The sequence below is a fragment of the Caretta caretta genome, chromosome 4 (genome assembly GCF_965140235.1).
Source record: "Caretta caretta isolate rCarCar2 chromosome 4, rCarCar1.hap1, whole genome shotgun sequence".
Classification (NCBI taxonomy): Eukaryota; Metazoa; Chordata; order Testudines; family Cheloniidae; genus Caretta; species Caretta caretta.
In genome coordinates this window covers 68,501,638-68,526,543 of record NC_134209.1, presented here as the reverse complement: position 1 = coordinate 68,526,543, position 24,906 = coordinate 68,501,638, and the positions used below count along the sequence as shown (strand labels likewise).

At 39.9% G+C, this 24,906-nt stretch overlaps 1 protein-coding gene across 7 annotated transcripts in view; it reads left to right on the top strand.

The window, feature by feature from the left end:
• Positions 1–24,906, top strand: part of LRBA (LPS responsive beige-like anchor protein) — a 558,473-nt gene that overhangs the window by 91,582 nt on the left and 441,985 nt on the right. For all 7 annotated transcript variants that reach the window (XM_048847356.2, XM_048847351.2, XM_048847357.2 and 4 more), the window contains exons 15-22: positions 630–709; positions 2,322–2,384; positions 4,571–4,668; positions 11,604–11,696; positions 13,367–13,475; positions 14,034–14,115; positions 15,581–15,704; positions 16,013–16,205. In XM_048847356.2, coding sequence (XP_048703313.2) covers positions 630–709; positions 2,322–2,384; positions 4,571–4,668; positions 11,604–11,696; positions 13,367–13,475; positions 14,034–14,115; positions 15,581–15,704; positions 16,013–16,205 — 842 coding nt within the window. The remainder of the gene's footprint in view (positions 1–629; positions 710–2,321; positions 2,385–4,570; positions 4,669–11,603; positions 11,697–13,366; positions 13,476–14,033; positions 14,116–15,580; positions 15,705–16,012; positions 16,206–24,906) is intronic.

Below are 24,906 nucleotides of genomic sequence, written 5' to 3'. Positions count from 1 at the left end.
TTGGGTTTCTCTAACTTGTAAGATAATGTTTGTATACAAGAGGTGTAGGGATACCTCACAACATCGTGTATTTATCTATAATATGCTAGTAGCGGCCCAAGCAGAAGAAGCCATTTTATATTGATTAAAACTATAGTGTAATCATCCCCTGAAAATATTTAAGAGCTGAAGTAGAAATTCTATTTAAAAAACAAACATACACAAAAATACTGCATATCAAAGTCGGGAAATACTAATTTAAAGTTATCGTATCAACTTAAACTCATTCTTTTGGCCCCATCCATGATATTTCAGTGCTTGATTTAGACACTGCAAAAGTTTTAATTTAAATGAAAAATAATTAAAAGAATTTTTAATATAAGGTTTTATAAAACTTTGACATAGCCTTATCTTGTAGCCTTAATTAGTGGTCAGTTCACTACACTATTAAATGTTAAAACAACATGTAGTAATATGTTTCCTGTGAGAAGCAAAGAAAATCAATGCATCTGAAATCGTGCTCTGGTATATAAAAATATCAAATGTCTGACATTTTTTCAAAACTTTTATGCTTTAGTAACAAGATAACCATCAGTATTTCACATTCAGTAGATAGTATAATATATCCATCTTTTTGTATGTTTTTAAAGATGGACCACGCCCTAATCAGAAGGAGATTTTATCTCTGCGAGCATTCTTACTGATGTTCATTAAACAGCTAGTGATGAAGGTAAGGCAACTATAAATGGAGATTTTATTGTCCGTACTTCCTTTCCCATGAAATGTGTAACACTGACTCCATCTCTGGTGTGTGCTAATGCAGTATATCACTTGAGCAGTCTTTAAAGTATGTTGGAATTTTGGTGATTTTTGTAAGCAAATAAGGTACTTGAAACAACACTGAGGATGATCCTCCCATTTGGCCTGCTAATGTAAGTAGCATGAATTGATAAATGTTTGTTTAAACTGTTTCTTGTCAAAAGTAGAGCTGTTTGGTATGCAGTTAATTTATGAAGTGCCTTCCACCAAGGGAAACATAAGAACTCTCTATTTGATGAGATTCAATCTCCTAAATCTAATAGTGACAGAACCAGATGTTTCAGAAGAAGCATTAGTGTGGACAGAATAACTAGCTGTAGTAGGTTGTTATCCTTTATGCAGACAAGCCACTAGAGGATAACAAACACAGTTTGTCTGTCGGCTTCTCAACTATTTGCCAGATAATAGAGGGCTGTTGAGATTCAGTTCTAAGTTCTGGAGGGGTACATTCTCTAGTGGTTATAAATCCTTCTGCTTGTGTTCCTGTGCTATGTTCTCCCCGAGCCAGAGGTTCTCTGTTTGTTTCTCTTTTCTTTCCACCATGCTGGTCACCTCTCTACATTTTAATCATATTTCTTCTTTCTCCTCCATGCTCCTTAGGTACCAGAGGAGAAGTACTGAGAGCCAAGGAGACAGACTCCCTGCTCTCAATTCTGGTCCTTTGGAGTGGGGAGGACCAACTGCAGCGAAAGTCCTGCTCAGCCCCTTGGCTGGAGCATGCTAGTAGCAGATGAAACCTCCGGGTGGTTCAGCCACCAAATTCTAAAGAGCGTTTACTGAGCATTTGAAAACTGCTTTTTTTCCTGCCAGTAGTTTATAAGTAGGCCAAATTTGGGTGGATTTTTGCACGGTCAAAAAAAAAGTACTGATGCCAGGGTAACCCCCTGCCAAATGTCTAGACTCTGGTCCAAAACATTAAGGTACAAGTGTGTCGAAATTAAATGGTTGTAAGACTTCTGTTTTAGCATGGTCAAAACAACTTATTTTTCCTGGAAACAAGTGAACAATTTTTGCTGAAACTTAAAAAACAAGAACAAACAAATGAGGCCTCAGGCAGATCTAGTAGAGATGCCTATAATAAATGTCTAATATTGTTTTTGGATCTTACTAAGCTCTTTGCCTCAATATCTTGTGGAAGTGAGTTCTGCAGGTTAATTTTGCATTGTACAAAGAAGTATTTACTACTTTAAATTTGATGTCCGTTTGCTCTCCTATTATGAGGGAGAATAGTAAGAAACTCCTTCTCTGTATCACTTATTGTTTCATATACATCTATTGTTGCCTCTTACCCTATTTTTGTATGTTACTTTCCACTTTTGGTGGCAACTTTTGTAGCTTAGATCCTTCAGTTGTGAATCCTTTAGGCTAGAGAACCTGTTACCTTAGAAGCTGTCATGGCACCTTAGATAAAGATGTAGCTGTTCTGCTTTATATGATACTTTCTTGTATAGAGCTCTTTAATAATGATTTTGTTATGCCGTGAAAGAAAGATGCTAGATACAACTTACATTTTATTTTTTGAGGATTATGGAGTGAAAGAAGATGAACTGCAGGCTATCCTCAATTATCTGCTCACAATTCATGAGGTAACTTTTTGTATTGTTTTTTGCTATTCCTGGTAAGTCAAGCAAAATTTCTTCACAATTCTTTCTAATAAAAATATCCTCTCTTGCCACAAGGTGGCTCTGCAGTAAGAAATAACAAATATAGTCCAAACCTAGAGTGCAGTGTGTTGAATTACCAATATCCTGTAGTGATTTAAACACTATGTTTAATAGTAGATTGAAGTTCATTAAGGTAGTAAGTCAAAGTAGTTTCCTATGCTGTTCAACAAACTGATCTATCAATCAGAAAAACAGATGGCAAGAGTGATTTAAAATAATCCTTATTTTATGCTACATACGAAATATTTTTGGTTTTATTTTTCACTGCTTTTATTCTGCTTCTTAAATAAAACAATACATTTAAAATCTAAATTAAAAATAAGAATGTTAATGAAGTCTAAGAGAAGCTTGTAAACTTAATTGGGAAAAAATGTTGGTTACCATTGATATATCTGCATCTTCATATTTTAGCACCAGGAAAAGGCACTTTATGCCAGATGTAACATCAAAGACAAGGAAAATGGGACCATAAATCTAACTGAACTAATCTCTTTAAGGGTGCTTGAAATGGGTAAAATAAGGAATTAATTGAATTTCACTTCAAGCAGTACAGATTTATTTTTCTTTTGTGTTTACACCTATATTTATCCTCTAGTCTCTACTCTGGTACTGGACTGAGTGTGCTTGGCTGCAGCATGAAATAAGCAATCCAATCCTTTCCCTTTATGCAGAAATGACAATCTAGGTAGCAGCTAAGGATTTATCTACCTGGAGATTTAATGTATGGCAAGCCGGGACGTGAATCTACACCGTGCTAGTTTGCTATGCAGTAGCTGACCGTGTGGACTCTACTACCAATCACTAAAAGTTCTGTAGTCAAAGCATGTTATGGAACTTCTGTGCATGGTGGTAGAGTCCACATGGCTAATTACTGCATGGCAAGTTAGTCTGCTGTCCTGGCTTGCTATGCATGAAGTCTCCATGTAGACAAACCCTGAGAATGAAACAAATCACGGAGCCTTCATTCAAATTTTATAAATAGAAAGGAGAAGTTAGCCTTCCACTCTTCCTCTTTTTTTAACCAGATGAGCCAGTGTGGTGTAAACTGAGAGCCAGGGTTGTTGAATGCCTAATGAAGCAATCTTTTCTCTTAAGTGGTTTAGGTACATAGGTGTTAATCAAAACAAAGAAAACAAAATATTCTAACCATGCCATGGGAAAATAGCCCTACCCTCTTCATCAGGCTAATCAGCCATGACATCTGTGAGGTCATAATGTTGCTATACCTTAGAAGGGCATAGTCTTCCAGGATATACAAGACCCGAGTGTCTAATGTATAAAATGAGCAGGACATTTTTGTTGAAAAAGGTGTGAAGGTAGCTTTTTATACATCATGAAGAATAAGAAATGGGCACAAAAGTTGCATTTTATTTCTTTGTAGGTCACCTTTAAATAAAAGCAATTTACTCAGAACAAATTCATAAGCTGTGGTTAAATATATGTGCCTCAGACAAACTGCTAAAAAAAACTTTGCTAGACAGGTGATAAGCCTAAATTATCCACTCTTAGTATTGCCTATGAGTTCTCAAAGTTTTTCATAGTGTAGGCCACTTCTTTAATAATAATAAAAAAAAAAAATCTCATGAACCTCCACCCCTTGGAAAATTTGCTTTGTTTCTTTGTTTTGTTCTGTTTTAATTCACTGAATGGGCGAAGTGTGTGTGTGTGTGTACGTGTGTGTGTGTGCACGTACATAAATGTGCATGGGAGGAATTGCTGCATAGTCCATTCCCTGTCACATATGCACAAACTTCCCACTACATACAAAATGATGCAACTTTACCACCACTACGCACAAATCAACTAATTCTATTACCTAATCCATTCTCAATTTTCTTGATCCTTTAATTTCTCTGTACCCTTCCTGTTCCTTAGTACTCTCTCCTGGCTCCTTTGAGCCTGGCCCTAGTTATGTGGATTCTGATTTGACTCCCTGACCCTGCTCTACAGTTTACAGCTGCTATCTAGAGAACTTCCTTGGCCCAAAAACAAGGCCTGGATCATACTGAATTATTTGCAATGACTTTTAAAATTTAGAGTAATGTTCTAATCTAGCAATTTAGCTACTTAATTTTTAAATTCAAATTCTGTGATTTATTTTTTAACAGGATGACAATCTAATGGATGTCTTGCAGTTGCTTGTTGCTCTGATGTCAGAGCATCCAAGTTCTATGATTCCTGCTTTTGATCAGAGGAATGGATTACGGTAAGTTAAAATTCATGTGTAGGCAAAAGAGAAGGATATTTTGATGACATTGCTATTCACTAGATTTCCCACGCAACCTTGAGTCATTTCAGTCCAGGTACTGCAGCTGTAAACGCCTTCTTTTGGGTGATTTTTGTGTCCAGCTGTTCTCTTGGCCAGAGTTGACACTGGTTTTATTACTGATGAATTGTTAATGCCTCCAAGCTGTCAGTCGTGCTCAGACAAGTAGTAGTCAGTTTATTGTGTTAGTCTATACCTGTATGTTAATCATCATCCATTAACATCTAGCCTGAAACCTCCCTTTCTACGTCAATTCACTGAGAATTTAGTAATGGGCCAGTTCCAGCTAAACTAGCTGACAGGTTTCTTCTGATCCTTGTTAGCTTTTTCACCACTGAAAAGTTGTTTATTTTCCCTTCCCCCTCCCCCCCACCCTATGGTGTGTAACCTATTGTTGGCAACTTCTGTTTACCTGTAGAGGCCATGCTCAATATGTTGAGAAATGCTGTTTCATGCTATTGTGAGTGGATAGTAGTAGTTGAGGAAAGTAGCTATTTCTAGTAAAGCCCAGTAGAAGAATTGTTGTTAGGAAAATGGCATTAAATTACAGTTTTGATTTTATTTTGTTGTTCAGTTATCAGGCCACCCAGTGAGAGCTTTTCTAATTTAAAATGAATCCTGTGTGGATATCAGGGGAAAGTGTGAGCATACAACCAAATATAAGAACTGTTTCGAGGAGGGTACTTGCAGCAGTAATCCACTTGTTATATAAAGGTGTATTCTCAATTCATACATTTTGTTGCAACTACTGATTAATCCTGGGTTTTACTTTTTTCTCCCAGTTCCCCTATGTCAAGAATCATGCAGTCATGTTCATAATTGTTTCCACCCTCTTCTCCGTGCTAGTTATTTTATCGGTTTTGTTCAGCTTAGACTTCATTTGTATGGTAATGTTATGTTCTGGGAAACTAATAAAACCTCTAAATAATAAAGTATTTGAATGCCATGTCAGGTCTCTCACGTATTGTATTTGTTTTTACTTAACAACTGGCAATAAACTATTTTCTTTTTATTAAGTAGCATAGGGCAGCTCTGTATGAATAGTGAGTCGTCTGTGAGAAATCTTTGTTTTTCTGTCTCATTTGTTATATTCCTTGCTCCTGTACTGTCTCCAGCCATTTAACTGGCCGATTATATGTCTAGTGCAATTGATCAGAAAATTTAAAAAGATGAGTTAAATGATACTTTCTCTCCATGTTTAAAATAATTTTTTTCCCCTCACATAGGCTGTATAGATATTTGAGTGCTTTTTCTTAAAATTCAAAAATAACATATATATTAGTTCAGAAATAACTTATATGGAAGTTTAATGTTTTCCATTATACTGGATAGCCCTGATGGTATCTTGTAAGCTGCCATCTTGTAAGGACAGAGAAAATTGGGCTGTGTTATCTTCTTCCACCTTTTGTTCTCTGCTGCTGATATCCCACCTGCCTAGCTGGTTACATTCCACAGCTGCTTCACCCAGGTTGCTTGGATTTGAATTGCTGCTGACTCTTCTCCCTCTGATTCTGGTACTGAAGAGAAGGGGAGACTTTTTTCTTTTGTTTGGGTGTGTTGGGGGCAGCTGAGGTTATGGAATAAATTTATTGGGAGGGTTGGGGTGTGTAAACAAGGCAGTCTACTTTGTTCCGTTCTTAAAAGTATCCACAGCCAGGTATTATGTTAAGTAATATTGTCCTTTTCATTTGTTTTGAGACTAGTAGAAATGCTTTTGAATCTTTTGAATTTTTCCTTAAAGTTCTAAAAATGTACTTTCATAAAAAGAGGCAAACAGCCCAAAAAGTTCACTGTACGGACTGTGTGAGACTTTGTCATCTGCATTCTCGTAATGAATATAATTTCATAGAACATTAAGGAATTAAATAATCCATAAAAACAATTTAAGAGCTTATCTCATCTGGACAGAAGCCAAGTGTGGTTGATGCAAATTCAGGAGATCTAGTGAATACCATAGACAACCAAACTAAAATCAAATGGGTTGCAGGTACGTCCCAATGGTGATGATGACATTGGAGCAATCGTAAAATATTAAGTGTACAATCGAGGACCGAATTTATCCTCTCAGGACACAGATTTAATTTATTAATTGTACTATAGTAGTGTCCAGAGGGCATGGCCACCAGACCAATCATTATCAGCTGGCAGAGTGCCTATTCTCAGCACTTTCTGCTATGAGACTGCTTTCAGTTGCTTATAACATTGCTAAATTTTAATTATATGGGCTACATTTTTTTATGTCAGGTGTCTGCCTCAGGCTGAATTGTTTTATTTGGAAAAATTTAGGAAAAAAATCTCTTCAGCCATTTCTGAGAAGGCGGCAGGAGCTGCATGCCTAATGATGAGGATAAAAAGAAATAATTAATGTATACCTGTCTCCTGAGCCCCCATCCTTATTGTGCAGTGAGTGAGGTATAGGTCCTGCAGGGAAAAATAGTAAATGACCATCTAAAGATCATAGTTGCATGGGCAACCTTAATTCTGGCATTTGTTTCTTTGGTATATATTTTCATATAGGTTTTTTTGGTATATTACTTTCTCAGTGTGACCTAAAAATTATACATGTTTTTAATAATTAAGAAAGGAATAAGCAAAGTGCTCAGTGTCCATTTGTATCTCATATGAAGGATGCAGCATATTGCCCTTTAGCAACATACTGGGGCATTGATTGAGTGCTAGCTGAGATGGAAGCATGAGTGTTGCTTGTTTTCCAGTTAAACTTTTGAGTGAGAAGTTCAAATATAGATATATGCTCTGGAGTAATACTTGGAAACTCTGCACATAGATTTCTCATCAGTATGTTTGCATGTTGTCACTTTTAATTATGTGACATTCGAACAACAACGGATTGTTCAGTGCTAACCAGCCTTTTTCCTCCTTGAGCAGGTATTGTGAGGTTATGGTGACCAGACGTCCCGTTTTTAAAGGGACAATCCCGTATTTTAGTCCTCCTACAGGTGGTGTCCCGACTTTTTCTAAAAAATGGACAAATTATCCATATTTTCTGTCATCTCCCCCCCCCCCCCCCTCTTCCCCCACACCAAGACTGGCTGCTGCTGGCCACATTCTGGTGTGAACCCTGCTCGTCTGGCTGGATCCCTGCTTGCCACCCACCTGCCCACCAGCGGTGAGGGGCAGGTTCCAGTGGCCAACAATGGGGGTGGATGTGCAAGGCTCGTGGCGGGGTGAAGATGCAGTATGTGGGACTGGCTGCTCCCCCTGCTGGTCCGTCAGCGCAGCCCCCATTCCATTTGTGGCTGGTGCTGTGAGCTGTGGTAGCTGGTGGCAGGCGCCAGGCAGCGGCCGGCTATGTGTCACCTCTGCTGCCCATTGGCCCTTTACGTGCTCCCCCTCTCGCTGTCCTCTCCCTACTTTGCCCCTTCGCTTCTGCAGTCCTGCTGGGTTTTTATATGCCCTCTGGCAGGGCGCATCCCACTCCCAGCACTGTTCAGAGAATCAGCTCACCAACAGCCTGGTTGGCAGGCTCCTTCCTTCCCCGCACTGCCTCTGGCTGGGTCGGTGTCCTGGGAAAGCCCAAGACCCTTTGGCCCGGTGCACTGGCCAGGAGGAGCTGAGCTCTGCGTGTGCCAAAGCCCTGCACAGTGCTGGCATGGGGAAGCCTCTCTGCCCCTCAGCTAAGCTCCGGAATGTTGGGGTGCGAGAGGGAAAGCAATTTCTAGCCTGTTCATGCCCCAAACCTGCAGGCTCCATAGCAGCTCCTGGGGCAGGGGCTTAGCACCCTCTTACCTCCTCCCTGACCTTGGGTCCTGCCCCCAGGGAGCGCAGGGCTGCTCCATCCCCTAGACACCTTCCCCTGCTGGCCAGGTTTACTGAAGGCCCTGCAGTCAGGTTGCCTAGGCCCTGGTGCACAATTATCCTTAGGGCTTAACCCCTTCCTGCCCATGCTGTAGCTGGGACACAGGAGGCAGCTGGGTTATGTCGGTGGCCAGCAGCAGCCTGGAGGTGTTAGCTGCCTTTCAACGTTGTGCGGGCAGGAAGGGACAAGATGCTTCTAGTGGGGCGGGGAAAGGGGGGAAGAGGTGGGGGATGAATTCTGCAAAGACATGGGCCAGGTCATCCTCCTCTTTCTCCCCCCCCATCTGGAAGCAGCTTCTAACCCTTCCCTCCTACATAGTGCCGAAAGGCTGCTGCTGGCCACATTCTGGTGTGAACCCTGGCAGAAATCTGGGGAGGGGGGGCATGTGACCCTGTGTGCCCCCCATGTGTTGCCATGGGAAGTTACGGCACCAGGTACCAGGAGAGGTGGTCCATCCCAGGCGCCCAGCCAGGCATGGAGGATGGAGAGCACCGGGTAGGGAAGGGTTGGGTCAGTTGGTCACCCCACTGTGTGAGAGAGGTGTATGGGAGTGTATGTGTGTCACCTCTCCCTGTGTGTGTGTGTGTGTGTGTGTGTGTGGGGGGGGCTAGGCATGTGTGTCCCCTCTTCCTGTGTGTGGTGGGTGGGGGGGGGTAGGGGTGTGTGTCCTCTCTTCCTGTGTGAATCCTAAAGTCTTAAAGATAAGAAGGTAAATAAAAAGAATCCAGCTACACAGTATTTCTTTTTAACAGGAGCTCAGTCATAGAATCATAGAATATCAGGGTTGGAAGGGACCTCAGGAGGTCATCTAGTCCAACCCCCTGCTCAAAGCAGGACCAATCCCCAATTAAATCATCCCAGCCAGGGCTTTGTCAAGCCTGACCTTAAAAACTTCTAAGGAAGGAGATTCTACCGCCTCCCTAGGTAATGCATTCCAGTGTTTCACCACCCTCCTAGTGAAAAAGTTTTTCCTAATATCCAACCTAAACCTCCCCCACTGCAACTTGAGACCATTACTCCTTGTCCTGTCCTCTTCTATGACTGAGAATAGTCTAGAACCATCCTCTCTGGAACCCCCTTTCAGGTAGTTGAAAGCAGTTATCAAATCCCCCCTCATTCTTCTCTTCTGCAGACTAAACAATCCCAGTTCCCTCAGCCTCTCCTCATAAGTCATGTGTTCCAGACCCCTAATAATTTTTGTTGCCCTTCGCTGGACTCTCTCCAATTTATCCACATCCTTCTTGAAGTGTGGGGCCCAAAACTGGACACAGTACTCCAGATGAGGCCTCACCAATGTCGAATAGAGGGGAACAATCACATCCCTCGATCTGCTCGCTATGCCCCTACTTATACATCCCAAAATGCCATTGGCCTTCTTGGCAACAAGGGCACACTGCTGACTCATATCCAGCTTCTCGTTCACTGTCACCCCTAGGTCCTTTTCCGCAGAACTGCTGCCTAGCCATTCGGTCCCTAGTCTGTAGCGGTGCATTGGGTTCTTCCGTCCTAAGTGCAGGACCCTGCACTTATCCTTATTGAACCTCATCAGATTTCTTTTGGCCCAATCCTCCAATTTGTCTAGGTCCCTCTGTATCCTATCCCTCCCCTCCAGCGTATCTACCACTCCTCCTAGTTTAGTATCATCCGCAAATTTGCTGAGAGTGCAATCCACACCATCCTCCAGATCATTTATGAAGATATTGAACAAAATCGGCCCCAGGACCGACCCCTGGGGCACTCCACTTGACACCAGCTACCAACTAGACATGGAGCCATTGATCACTACCCGTTGAGCCCGACAATCTAGCCAACTTTCTACCCACCTTATAGTGCATTCATCCAGCCCATACTTCTTTAACTTGCTGACAAGAATACTGTGGGAGACCGTGTCAAAAGCTCTGCTAAAGTCAAGAAACAATACATCCACTGCTTTCCCTTCATCCACAAAACCAGTAATCTCATCACAGAAGGCGATTAGATTAGTCAGGCATGACCTTCCCTTGGTGAATCCATGCTGACTGTTCCTGATCACTTTCGTCTCATGTAAGTGCTTCAGGATTGATTCTTTGAGGACCTGCTCCATGATTTTTCCGGGGACTGAGGTGAGGCTGACTGGCCTGTAGTTCCCAGGATCCTGCTCCTTCCCTTTTTTAAAGATTGGTCAACTTGTCAACTTGATGTTATTTGAATGTATGTACTGCATAGGTTCTGATTGATTGCTGTTGAACTCGCTTGGATATGAGTAATTTTACTAGGTGTCCTGTATTCAACATAGGGAAATATTGTCACCCTATCTAAGATACAATGCATGTTCCAGAGCTAATAGGAATTTCTTTATGGTAAATTCCAGTGTGATCTGAAGAAAGATCAAAGACAGAGGAATAATACCTTCTGTCTTCCAGAAAGAAGGGGGAATATACGTGGATATGCAATTTTGTATGTAAGACAGCTTTGCTAAGATTCTAATGTGTTCTTTCATTAACTTTGTTTTTTATCAAAAAATCTGAGATGCAGAAACTGGTGTAAGTGTAATGAAAAGAATGCCAGCTGACATTGTTTTTTGCCATCCTTCTGAAAGCTGCCATAAAGGACTAGCAAGGGATACAAATGTCAAATACTAATGCTGTTAGCAAATGTCCACCCATATATGAAACTTAAGCTTTTTGCAGCTAGTCTCTAGCCAGCTGTCTTGACAGTACAACAAACATAATTTGTTTGCTTTTCTGTACTGTAGCCTGAGTGAGATATCAGCTAAAGACAGATTTGAGTACTGAAATTACAATGACCTTTTCAGAGATACTGTTTTCATATCAATTGATACTTTTAGGGACTCTAACAGAATTTGGATTTCAAAATTCCCAAATATAACTTAAAAATTTTAGTACAAAGTACTATATAATTTAGGAAAATGTCACCATATTTGGAAAGCTTATCAATATCTGTCACTTTAATTTGAACCAAGGTACAAACTTGTCTGCTGCAGTTAATTTGTGAGTGTGGAAACTCTCTCTTAGTTGCTATTTCAGACAATCTTGGTGTTCTGTTTGTTTTCATTTAGGGTTGTCTACAAACTTCTAGCATCAAAAAGTGAAGGGATCAGGGTACAAGCTCTAAAAGTGATGGGCTACTTCTTAAAACATCTAGCACCTAAGTAAGTACTGGTTTAAATCTGAAGAAAAGATACTGTTTCTGTATATGTTGTTATACATATTTAAAGTGTTCTGTTGGCATGCAACCAGAATACATGCTTCAGCCCATAGTAACTACTGTTTTCTTCAGTGTCATTCAGTTTGTTTTTTCGTAATCCATTTCCTATCTAGTGGAATTAGTCACAGTTGTGTCATAGCATCATAACAGGCTCTCCCATCAAGCTTACCTAGTGATTTGTGACATGTCAGTTTATAGGTTTATGTTTTTAGCACAACCTGCTTGCATAGTTCCAACAAAATATATACTAATAATTAGAATAGTGAGATTAGCAACAAATATTACCAACTCTGGACTCAATTTAAGGTATCTTAAAAGTGTCTTATTTTATCTTTATTTTAAAATTGGCAAAAACATTAAGGTGAGTATTTGCAATCCAGCACTTTTGCTACATGCCTAACAAAGTACCTCTGACCAGTTATGTGATTTGAAACTTAACCATGGTAAAATACTTTCTTAATGAGTTGATGTTGCCAGAGCTCAGATCCAAAACACATAGGTATTCAGGATCTGTTGTTGGGCATACAGCAGAAACATTTCTGTAAATATTCACTTTGTTCTTGCCAATTTTATAGTGAAGATGAATAAAGTAAGGGCTTCTTAAGCCACCTAAACTGAGTCTGGGGTTGGTAACTCTAGTTTATCTTTAAAATTAATCCATCAAAACTTATTTTTGCTGCTCCCCTTTTCTTATGCCCCAGCCACCCAGAACACAAATACATAGCCACCTGGTCTCTGTTAACTTACAGACATATGTCTGTAATTAGGACTTCCACCATAAAAAGTGGCAAGGAGAATGAACTTTACATAGGTCTTTCAATTTTTGTCTTGAAATACTGGCCCTTAGCATTTATTGTTGATCTTGGAAGTTATATAGTTGTCCAATTGCAGCAGAAAGTACAACACTAGTTTCCACCAATTTATTTAAACAGTGGAATTTGCTGCAACTGTAGTTAACAGATTGCCAGCTAATGCTCATGATCAAGTAACCTTTGTGAGCTGAATGGGGAGGGTTGTGGTCTTACCTATATCATTATCAAGGGTCCCTCAAGGTCTGGGTCCAGCTTTTTGGGTGGCTGGTGGTAGGATGTTGGCACACAATATGTGAGCGGCCCCTGTCACAGGCTATGTCAACATTGCAGTCAGAGGTGTGACTGCAGCATGTGTAGACATACCTGCACTAGCTTTGGTCTAGCTAGTTTAAATACCAGTAATCGTGAGAGCACGACAGCACAGGCTGGATACCTAGGACTATGGGCATGTATTTGAGTGGCTGCCGTGTGCTGTTGTGGTTTCCGTGCGATTGTTGTTCAAGCTAGCTAGCTTGGATAGGTCTACATGTGCTGCAGCCACAGCTCTGATTGCAGTGTAGACATACCCAGAGGCTCAGAGAGTGAACCATCCAGTAGTCACACTTTCAGCAGATCCCAGTGGGTGGCTTGCTTGTTACCTTTGGCAGATAAGGGTTCCTGTGTCCCAACTTCCCCAGAACCGAGAGGCTACAAACTAAAATGCTGAAACACTTTCACCAATTTAGCACCGCTCTGGTGTACACATACCTAACTAGTTAGAGATGCCCTAATTTACTTTATCTGCCTTCCTGTGTTATTGTAGGAGAAAAGCTGAAGTCATGCTTGGACATGGATTATTCTCTTTGCTGGCTGAAAGGCTGATGCTTCATACAGGCTTAATCACCATGACCACGTACAATGTCCTGTTCGAGGTAGTAATAGACTGTAGTTAGAATCCAATCTTCCTAATTACTTAGAAGATGTTATAAAATTGCTTGCATGTTTGTGCTGATATTTTCCAGATGACGCTAGAAATGTAGCTAGGGATGCAGTAAAGTTTTCTGAAGCTTACTGCTTTGGAAGTTCTGCTTAATTTAGATATAGAAGTAGCTCATTGTGAATCATTTTAAAATAACTGTTGAATTAAATGATTGAAGTAGATACTTTTATACCGAGAGCTTCATTCCACTTGAGATCGTGGCTTAAGGTTGTTGTAACTTTGATTAAATTTAGGGGAACTCTTCCACTATAATTAAAATACTAAATGTGTGTCTCAGAAAATGCAAAAAATGGTGTTAAAAATAAGATTGATTCAATTACTAAAACGTATGACAAGGAAACTTCTGTACAATTTTAGCACTAAGATGATATGATGATGAGCACTGTAGAAAACCTTATGATAAACAAGGGGATCAGCCATTCTCTGGCAAGCTTTTTTAGTGAACATTGAATAGCTGTTCTTACACTGTGTTTCTTCCTCCTTCCCCCAGATTCTTATTGAACAAATTTGCACTCTAGTAATACATAAACAGCATCCTGACCCAGATTCAACAGTGAAGATACAAAATCCTCGTAAGCATTACATATCTTTTAAATTATATCACTGTTAAACAAAAAATGTTTGTCATTTAAGAAAACAGCTTATTAATTATGTCCAGCAGTCTGAATTGTGGTCTGTTAGTTTTACAGAGTCATTCATGCAAGAGAGGAGATAATGCATGTTTAGTTGGAGTTAATTGGGAAACATGCCTGTCTCCAGCTTTTTGAAAGACCTTTTGTATGTCTAAATGTATACGTAATTTAGTACTGACCCTTTTTGTTATGTGGTGGTGATAGTATGAGATGTTTTTTCAAGACTGTTATGCACAGAGTATTTTGATTTAATACATTTTCAGGTTTCAGCGCAATTCTGATTGCATTATTTAGTGATGTCAGACTAAATTACATGAAGTATGGAAGTAACATTCATCTTAAATTACGGTCAATGCAGAAACTCCGGATTTGGAGTGGAAGAAATGTATCTGCTTACTATATTGTTTAGGGTAACTTTCTTTATAGAGAAAAAATCCTGATTTGAGACTTTAGATTTCAGGACAAATTTCTGTTCAAAACCCTTAAGATTCTATAGATTCAGTATAATTGATATTCAAAGAGAGAAACTTAGAGGACACCTGGCTTTCATGTTTGTTCATAACATGATTCATCAGCTGGTATGTTCCTAGTAGGGTGACCAGATGTCCCAATATTTGGGGCTTTTTTTTATATTGGCTCCTATTATCCCCCAACTCCTGTCCTGATTTTTCATATTTGCTATCTGGTCACCCTAGTTTCTAGTCTTCCAGAGAACATATTTCTTAAAGATGGTCAGTAAATACCGATATTTCCTTTTAAACCAGTCATTTGTGACATAGTAGGCATTAGATTATTAAACCCTGATCATCATTAATTCCAACATTTTACATAATGGCCTAACTCCACTCCCACAGTGAACTAGGCCAACACTGAATGCACTTGTAATCAGTGGCGCAGGCAACCGTATGCCCGGTGCATATCATTGGCAGGGGCAAAGGGGCAGTTTGCTCCAGGGCCCTGTTTGTTTGAGAGGGCCCCCAAACTGAGTGGCGCACAACCCCATATGTTGGGTTGCAGTGCTACTCACTGAAATTTGGCCTGTCCACCCCTGCAATTATGATGGAGGGTCAGCTGGGCCAAATGTGAGTGGCTAAAATAAAGCTGTATGTACCATGTGAAAAATTTCTGGGTGTGCCCCTGTTTGAAAATCCCACTGAAGGGGAATAATCATGGAAGTCTTTGGAAGAAACAAGCAATATAATTCTTCTTTACTCAGATGCATCTTTGACACTGCTGGAGATGCTTTTCTTTCTTTGTGTAAACAAATATATTTTTACAAGTTAGTTTTTCATAAAGTGACTATCTTACCAAAATGTTTCCTGTTAGTGAATGTAGTCTAATAAGCTCCAATATTTGATGTGCTTTATTTCTAGTTTTTAAAATTTACTTGTGAACTGTTTTGCAGAGGTATTGAAAGTAATCGCGACTCTACTACGTAACTCTCCCCAGTGCTCAGAAACTCTGGAGGTTCGTCGAGCTTTTCTCTCAGACATGATTAAACTGTTTAATAACAGCAGAGAAAATAGGAGGTAAGAGGGCTCATTGTGTGCATACAAAGACCATATGTAAATAACAATGTCTTACAAATCTGTTCTCTCTTAGGACTAAACTAAAATAGTCTCATTAGGCAACCATGTCTAGGCCACGTTATTTAACAAATGCTGTATTCTATTAGGCTTATACATGTAATGCTAGAGAAGTTGCATGCAGTAGTGTTTTTACATATGCTAAATTCATCACCTGCTATGTGTGGTCTCAAAGTTAATGATCTTTGTATGTTTTAATATGCTTGTGCATTTTGAGATATGATTTAGCAGCAGGAGTATGTGTTTTGCAGGAGCTTGTTGCAGTGCTCAGTGTGGCAGGAGTGGATGCTTTCTCTTTGCTATTTCAACCCCAAGAACTCTGAAGAGCAGAAGATAACTGAAATGGTGTATGCCATTTTTAGAATCTTGCTTTATCATGCAGTGAAATATGAGTGGGGTGGCTGGCGAGTTTGGGTGGATACACTGTCAATCACACATTCAAAGGTGAGTGTTTCCCGGAAAAATATTCTGGAAATTGCAATAACTTTTTTTTCCCCTCTAATGAAATTTGGAGCCTTTAAGTACTGGGTCAAATAAAAAAAGTCTTCTAGTAGAAATAAGCCATTTGAATAAGTAGAAATTCAGTCGCTTGAATGGTCTATAATAGCATATACTTCAAGTTCAGTGTATGGCTTGTCACATTTGAAAACTGAATGACTTTTCGTTGTCAGAATACTTTAATCACAAAATTCTTTCTGTTGCTCATGGCATGATGGTGTTCACTTGTAGTAAAAGTGGCATTTAAACATTTCCTAGGGCAGGTTAATCAGAGTTTCAGTGGTGTTTTAGTGCTGGATGTCTGTGCATTAATAACAGCATGAAGTTTTTAAAACACAAGGTGGCGCACCTTATCTATGCATAGACTAAAAATACCTTTTAGTAACATCAAAAGGCAGTGAAACAAACCCACAAAATTAAGGAAATCAGAGTAGAGGCTGACATTCCATCTGTTAAGCCATGAAGGGAGACAGGAAGGTAAGGAGGCTGAAGGAGAATCCCACTGAACGAATACAGGTGCCAGCCTTCCTTCTTTCATGGCTTTTGTTGGCTTGTTACAACCTGAACAACACTGTAAAACACATTTTATTAGTAACTTTTTTTTTCAAATTGAGATACAGAACTAGAAGAAGCAGCCACTTCATTTCTCTGTCCCTGCACCAAGAAAAGAAAAAAGTCTAACATAAAAATCTGTGGAATTTGTGTTCTGGGTTTTCAGACAGGTAAATTGTAAATTACATACTTTTAAAAGTGTGTCTCTTACCCACTTATAGAGTGCATACAAAACTGCACGTCTTAATCCCACATTACTGTCTTTACATGGGTTAACTTCCTCCCAGAAATTGTTAATCTATTTAGATCACAACAGCACTACTGGTTTATCTTGTATATCACTGATTTTTGATTCAATAAACTGCTCAATAATCTATTGTGTGGTGGTTATGTGTGAGGGAGAAGAATAAAAGTCCATATACTAAAAATGCTTGCAAATGTTTAGTCAGTGAACATTTCATGACATTATAGGTGCAAAGGATCTGGGGCCAGATCTTAATCCATGCCAAAATGTGGCTCCAGTGACATAGTGGTGCATTAATCCTTTGCTATGCCAGCTCTATATCAAACCTGAAGCGTTTCCATCAGTATAGCAGTGTTTAGGTGGAGTGGGCTACAAACTGTAACCAGTGTAAAGGCCACTGAAGTTTTGTTAAAAGTTAGCATACTTTTAAGCAGCTCTGAGGCTGTTTTAAATTTCTGGGAATTGAACCAGCCATTGGCTGCTCTCAGGATTGGGGTAAGCAGAAATGTGGCATAAAGCCACCCCTTTGCCTGAAGTTTGCCCATGCAGCTTTGGCACACTAGAGGAGTATGCCCCTGGTTTCTAAACAATACCTGTAAAAATTAATTTATTAACTTACAGTTGTTTTGAAGTTTTTGTTTGTGAGATGTGCGTGGAGAAAGAAGGCAGCAGTCTGCAATGAGAACTAATGGTTGGTAAAGTTAAACATAAAATACAGTGTTAAAATTCAAGCACTGAAATGGATTTGTGGTCACTAATTATATATTATTTCGTATCTAACTTAAAATGGCTAACCCAGCTATTCCAGAATATGTAGAGAAAACACAAATGTTTGTAGGAGACCTGGTAGGGGCTAAATATTTAAAAACAAATTCTGGATAAGTTATAAAATCTCTGAAAACAAGATCTTGATGATGCAAATTCTTAAAATGGATTTGGTTCTAATTATCTGAAAGGGCTTTTTTTAAGAACATAAGAATGGCCCTACTGCGTCAGACCAAAGGTTCATCTAGTCCAGTATCCTGTCTTCCGACAATGGCCAATGCCAGTGCCCCTGCGAGAATGAACAGAACAGGTAATCCCTCCCCTGTTGCCCATTCCCAATTTCTGGCAAACAGAGGATAGGGACTCCATCCTGTCTAATAGCCATTGATGGACCTATCCTCCATGAACCTATCTAGTTCTTTTTTGAACCCTGTTATAATCTTGGCCTTCACAACATCCTCTGGCAAGGAGTCCACAGGTTGACTGTGCATTGTGTGAAAAAATACTTCCTTTTGTTTGTTTTAAACTTGCTGCCTATTAATTTCATTTGGTGACCGCTAGTTCTTGTGTTATGAGAAGGAGTAATTAACACTTCGTTATTTACTTTCTACACAACAATCATGATTTTATAGACCTCTCTTATATCTGCCTTAGTAGTCTCTTTTCCAAGCTGAAAAGTCCCAGTTTTATTAATCTCTCCTCTTATGGCAGCCATTCCCTACCCCAATCATGTTTGTCGCCTTTTTCTGAACCTTTTCCAATTCCAATTTATCTTTTTAGAGATGGGGCGACCACATCTGCAGGCAGTATTCAAGATGTGAATGTACCATGGATTTATACAGAGGCAATATGATATTTTCTGTTTTATTATCTATCCCTTTCTTAATGATTCCCAACATTCTGTTCACTTTTTTGACTGTCGCTGCACAATGAGTGGATGTCTTCAGAGCACTATCCACAATGACTCCAAGATCTCTTTCTTGAGTGGTAACAGCTAATTCAGACCCCATCATTTTATATGTATATACCTCCACCCTGATATAATGCAGTAAAGCATTTCCCCTCCTCCCCCGTCCCTCCCAGGCTTGGGAGGGAGGGAGGAGAAGCGGAACAGTGGCGCGCTCAGGGGAGGAGGCAGAGCAGAGGTGAGCTGCTGGAAGAGGGGGGACATGGGGAGGGCCACACCAAGTAACCGGGGGGGACGGAGACGCAGAGGAACCGCTCCCGCCCCAGCTCACTTCTGCTCCGCCTCCTCCCCCGAGCGTGCTGCTGTTCTGCTTCTCCCTCCCTCCCAGGATTGCTGTGCCAAACAGCTGATTCACGGCAAGCCTTGGAGGGAGGGGGGAGAAGCGGAGCGGCGGCACACTCGGGGCAGGAGGCAGAGGCGGAGCGGAGGTGAGCTGGGGCAGTGGGATGGGCAGCTGCCAGTTTGTGCTCTGCACCCACCAATTTTTTTCCATGGGTTCTACAGCCCCAGAGCACCCATGGAGTTGGCACCTATGGCGGCAGCAACATGCCGCTCTGAGCGGCGTGTTAAGGGGACCAGGCCGGGGCCAGGGGTTGGATAAATGTCAGAGGGTCTCGGGGGGCAGTCAGGGGACAGGGAGCAGGGGGATTTGGGTGGATCGGGGGTCAGATAGGGGGCAGGGCCAGGCTGTTTTGGGAGGCACAGCCTTCCCTACCCAGCCCTCCATAGCAAGTTCGGTATAACGCTGTTTCACATATTACGCGGTAAGATTTTTTGGCTCCCAAGGACTGCGTTGTATCGGGGTAGAGGTGTAGTTGGGATTATCTTTTCCAATGTGCGTTACTTTGCATTTATCAACATTGAATTTCATCTACCATTTTGTTGTCCAGTCACCCAGTTTTGTGAGATCCTTTTGTAGTCTTTCCAGTCTGCTTGGGACTTAACTATCTTGAGTAGTTTTGTATCATCTGCAAATTTTGCAACCTTCCTGTTTACCCCTTTTTCCAGATCATTTATGAATATGTTGACTAGGACTGGTCCCATGGGATACCATACCAAATGGGATCTGAGGTGCTTGAGCCTCCATCCTACCCTCCTGTTGCCCAGGTTCCAACATGAAGCAGGCTTGCAGCCAGGAAATTCCTATTGAGGGGTCCTCAGCTGTGGAATAGATTTCTAGCTTCACTTTTTCAAAGCCCAACATCTATTCCCCCGGGGTTTTGTTTTTGCATTGCAGGGGAGGTCAGTGGTGGGGGAGAAGAGAGATGAGCAGGTGAATAAGTGGGGTGGGTTGCAGAATGTGTTCTGGGTTTGAAGTAGTTAAACAAGATCTGGAATAGTTCAGTCTGTTGAATACTGGGCCTAAAAAGTTGTCTTCATAGTCTCATGCTGAAAGAATTAAGATTTTTTAAAAATAAATAGGACTGTTAAAACCTTATTCGGTGTATTTTCAGATTAAATTAATTTTTGGTAAAGGTAATGGTTACATTTTACACTGCAACTAGTGATATAAGGATAGAGATGATGATGTGTGTGTATGGGGTGTGTGCCTTAAGTATTGATATTAATATTCAATTGGTTATGAATTCTTACAATTGTTTTTTCCTAATTAACTTACATTTTGAATACTCTAGTATATACTGATTTTAAAAAGTCGTAAATTACCAAGACTCTTTACATTGTATGACTTTATAATACTGTGTAGAAATAATTCAGTTGGTATATTGCTAGATGCTAAGTGCATCACTGAGTTGTTTGATTTCTAGCATGCTTTCAAAGTACTATGGAACCAGCAATCATAGAGACCGAAATATTTTTTTCTTAATATTGTTGAGGAAATAACCAGTTGTTTTCATTTAATCTCTAATTGTAGGGAATGCTTATTTTTCCCTTTTACAGCTCTTTGCACCCCCCACCCCAAATTATAACACCATTCTTTGATAAAGAACTAGTGTATAACGGACTAGTGTTACAGAATTGGATAGGTTTTGCAGAGCTACACATCAAGATACATGCAGCTGCTATAAAAAGCCAAAGAAACTCAATTGCAATTTTATTGTCCAGTTTGATAGATTTCCTGCCACCTTTGTAGCAGGGAAGCTGTTTGTCACTGTAAACCTCTCTTCCAACAGCTGCACTATGCTTTATAAGCAGCAATGGTTTTTCTAGCATAATTGCACTACATTGGTTTCTTTGCTTCCAGAATTTAAAAGGTGTGGGTAACCTTTTTAAAGCTGAATTTCTATGTCTTGCTCATGCACTGCCTTGATTTTCATATTATATCTTTGTGCTATTTCTTCAAAGCTGAACATGATTTACCAAAAATTATGGTTTAAACTGAGTCTTACAGTTTGATGAAAATATTCAGGAAAAATTTAGATCAAAACCCAATTTTGTTAAAGTATTTTTTCTAGAATAATAGATATTTTAACTATATCCTAAACTTAAATCTGTCTAGATCTGTTACTTTGCAAAAAGGACCAATGGCTTCATGGTTAATAATAGGAAACAAGTAAAGAATGGTGGACAAGTTGCCTTCTTGACCTTTCAATTTCCCCAAGATTTAAAGAAAATAATGGTTTATACAATATAATTCACCATCTACTTGAATGTTTTAAAACATTGAAAAGTGAACATTTAAGTATTTCAGGTCCTTTGAAATATCTTTTAATTAAAAAAAGTTGTCATGTTACTAAGTAACCAAATTAAAGGTAAATCATTTGGATAAGGAAACATCTTGGAATATTTTAATAAAATTAATGAATTTTGCATTAATGTTATGAATCAATAAGTGTTCAAAAATACTTCCATTTGCAGACTGAAGTTGTATCAGTTTTAATCTGTATGTGGAAATGTTTCAGAATATTGTTTACTAATCTGAATAAAAGGGGATTTGATAATCCTAATAAAAATAAACATGAGTTTTAAAATACTGTTGTTTTTTTTTTAATTTCTAAGTGATTATTCTCTACTCAAATAATAAACTGATATTTTAATGGGCATAGATAAGATGCTGAATACATCATTTTTATATTTCCTCTTTTTGTGCCCTAAAAAAGGGATAATCCCCTTCAAGAAGAGAAAAAACTGATTGTACCACATAGTGAATTCGATGTGCCTAGAATTAAGCTGAATTATGTAGCTGGCATGGCAGTGGCAGGTATAGAAAAACTGGAGAGACAGATCAGAAAAAATGATTAGGTCATTGGAGTAATAGATTTATATAGGAAGATTAAAAAAGCTTAATATGTAAGGGAGGAAGCATCGTCTAGTGGAATGAGCAGGGGGCTGGATGTCAGGATCTCCTAAATTTGAATTCCAGTATTCCCCCGAGTTACTATGAGGTCTTTGGCTAATTGCTTAAAATACGAGTTGCTTAATGTTTTCCCATCTCTAAAATGAGAATAATATTTAGCTACCTGACAGAGACGTGCTGAGGAATAGTTAGCTTGTACAATATCTTGATGTAAAATGCTGCTGAACTCCTCAGCAAGGACTCAGTGATTCATGATAGCTGTTTACAAACATTGGAATTGTGTAAAATGGAGGATGAGGATTTTTTTAGGGTAATGCTAAGGCTAAGTGATGTGAGGCTAAGTAGGAAAAATGGTATGAAATTAAAAAGCAGAATGTTTAGGCTGAATATTGGAGTAGGGGAATGAGTCTGTAAAGATTCCATAAACGTAAGATACTTCAACTTTCCTTAGAAAGGTGTGTAAGAATTATCTGATATTTTCATACTATTAATATCTGTTAGATAAATGGTTCTTCAGCTCTTCAATTCTGCAGACTGCTTCATGAGTGAGAACCGCTGCTATCTACCCAGCCCCCCTGGCATACTTCTCAATCTGCCAGGGCCCACAAATGGGCCACAATGTGTGACAAAGGCCAAACATGAGGGGGGAAGACTAATTATTCATGCAGCAAACTTAAAATGTGGGATTAATTAATTGAGTGTAAATCTCTTTTTAAAACTTCAGTTTCATGATTCTTCTGATGTAAATAATTTTCAACCAAAAAAATTAAGGGGTTGCCAGATTTGTGTGGAATACAAATTACATTGGGATTAAAATATGGGGCCTCCCTGAAAGTAATGTATGTTCAAAAAATATGGCTTCTGGCGCCTTCTCCCTCTTTCCCAGGTGAGTCCCCTGCTATTCCTGGGTGTGGATAGAGGGGCCTGCTTACTACCGACTTCTAAGTGTGATGGGAGCTCTAACCTCAGCAGGAGGGAGTGGGAAGCAGGAGTACAAACCACTCGGGAGAGCCCTTTGACAAGTAGCATCCATGGTGGGTGGGGAACTCTGTGCCTTATTGGATATACTCTGACCACTGCATTTGGGGAAAAGGGATGTCATGGTCAAAGTCGCAGGAAAAGATTTTTGGATGTAGAAAGTTAGACTGAAAAGGGCAGGGAGGGCCCCTCTGCTGACCTGTATTTCTCCAGCTCAGGGCTTTTTCTCCTGTCAGCATTGGTTCTCCACTTGTAAGGGAACTCCAGTCTCTTCATGTGTCAGTATATTTATGCCTGCATCTGTAATTTTCACTCCATGCATCTGAAGAAGTGGGGGGTTTTACCGATGAAAGCTTATGCCCAAATAAATCTGTTAGTCTTTAAGGTGCCACCGGACTCCTCGTTGTTTTTGTGGATACAGACTAACACGGCTACCCGTCTGATACTCCAGAATCATAGCATCTCTCTCTCTGCCCAGGCAGTCAGTGCCTTTCTGCTCTGGCTGGTCCAGCAGTCAGAAAGGTTTCTACTCACTCTGGAAAACTGACCCTTTTAAGGCCCTCTATTTCCCTTCAGCTTCTCAGGAAGCTTCTCTTTGGAGACTATACTGATATAGCTATGTTGGTAAAGCCCTCCACTGTAGATGCAGCCTATAACTGAGAGCAGTTTTTCACCACCTCCCCAAATGACATTAGCTACATTGACATAGCTGTGTCTTCACTTGGAGTTTTGTCAGCCTTGTCTATATGTTGGTTAGGTATGTGAGGTGTTTTTTGTACCCCTGACCAACATCATAATGCCAATGTAATTTCTCAGTGTAGACCAAGCCTCTTCCTCTTCGTTTTTAAAACCCTGCTTTGTCACTTCTGTTTGTTTCCTCCTTTACACTCATTTAAAACCTAGCTGTTTGGAGAAAAGCTGGAGGAGAAACTGGTTTCACCAAGGATGTAGACATTTTGTTCTGTTTTGGCAAGATGTGTTCTCGTGGTGATAATTTTTAATGACCATCCTGTTCAGAGACAGGCTCTCAGGCACCACTCCATCTGCGTAGCACAAGCAGTATGAGACAAAAGAACAGTGAAGATCATCATAAGGGTTTAAACATAGAGTTCCAAATCCAAAACAGAATTTGTAAGTTGTACGTAGATACATTCCCCAAATCACGAGAATAGCCAACATACAAATTTAACTTCCATTTAAATGAAGACTTCTATTAGTCAATTGTGACTGATATTTGCCATTCAGAATAACTTTGTCCTATAATTCATTTGCATTTTGATTGTAAACATAAGAGAAAATTAGTTTAGAATATAGTTTTTTCCCCTCTGTGAGAAGCTTGCTGGGGATATGGCAAAATGTGTTCTTTTGAGGAAGATTGTGTGGAGGTATTAATGTATATAATACCTCTGTCCCTTTTCTCTGACTGATTCATGAAGTGGGATTGGTATTGGCATGTATTGGTGCCTCCAGTCAAAGTTGTTCCTTGCATGGAGTGGAGAGTTTCCAGGCCTCAGCTGTTAGCATTGCTCCTAGGAGGGAGGAAAAACGGGTCAATAAAGCTTTCAGAGTAAAAATAGTAACATATATTGGAATTATGAACAGTTCATTGATGGGGTTAGCAGCATAGGAGCTAGTTTACAATAAGCCTTGCTACAGACAACAGTACTGTTACTGGCTGGTTGACCGGTCAAGCAGTTACCCATGCCACCTCCCTCCACTCCACAAAAATGTATATATTGTGTGTGTGGGGGCGGGGAACCTAGACTAAATCTTAACACACACCTAAAGTGCCTTTTTTACATGTTAGTTTTAATACAAATGTTAGTCATCTTAACCTTTTTGTATGCTGCATGCTAATCTTCTTGTCTGGCAATTAGTAAATGTT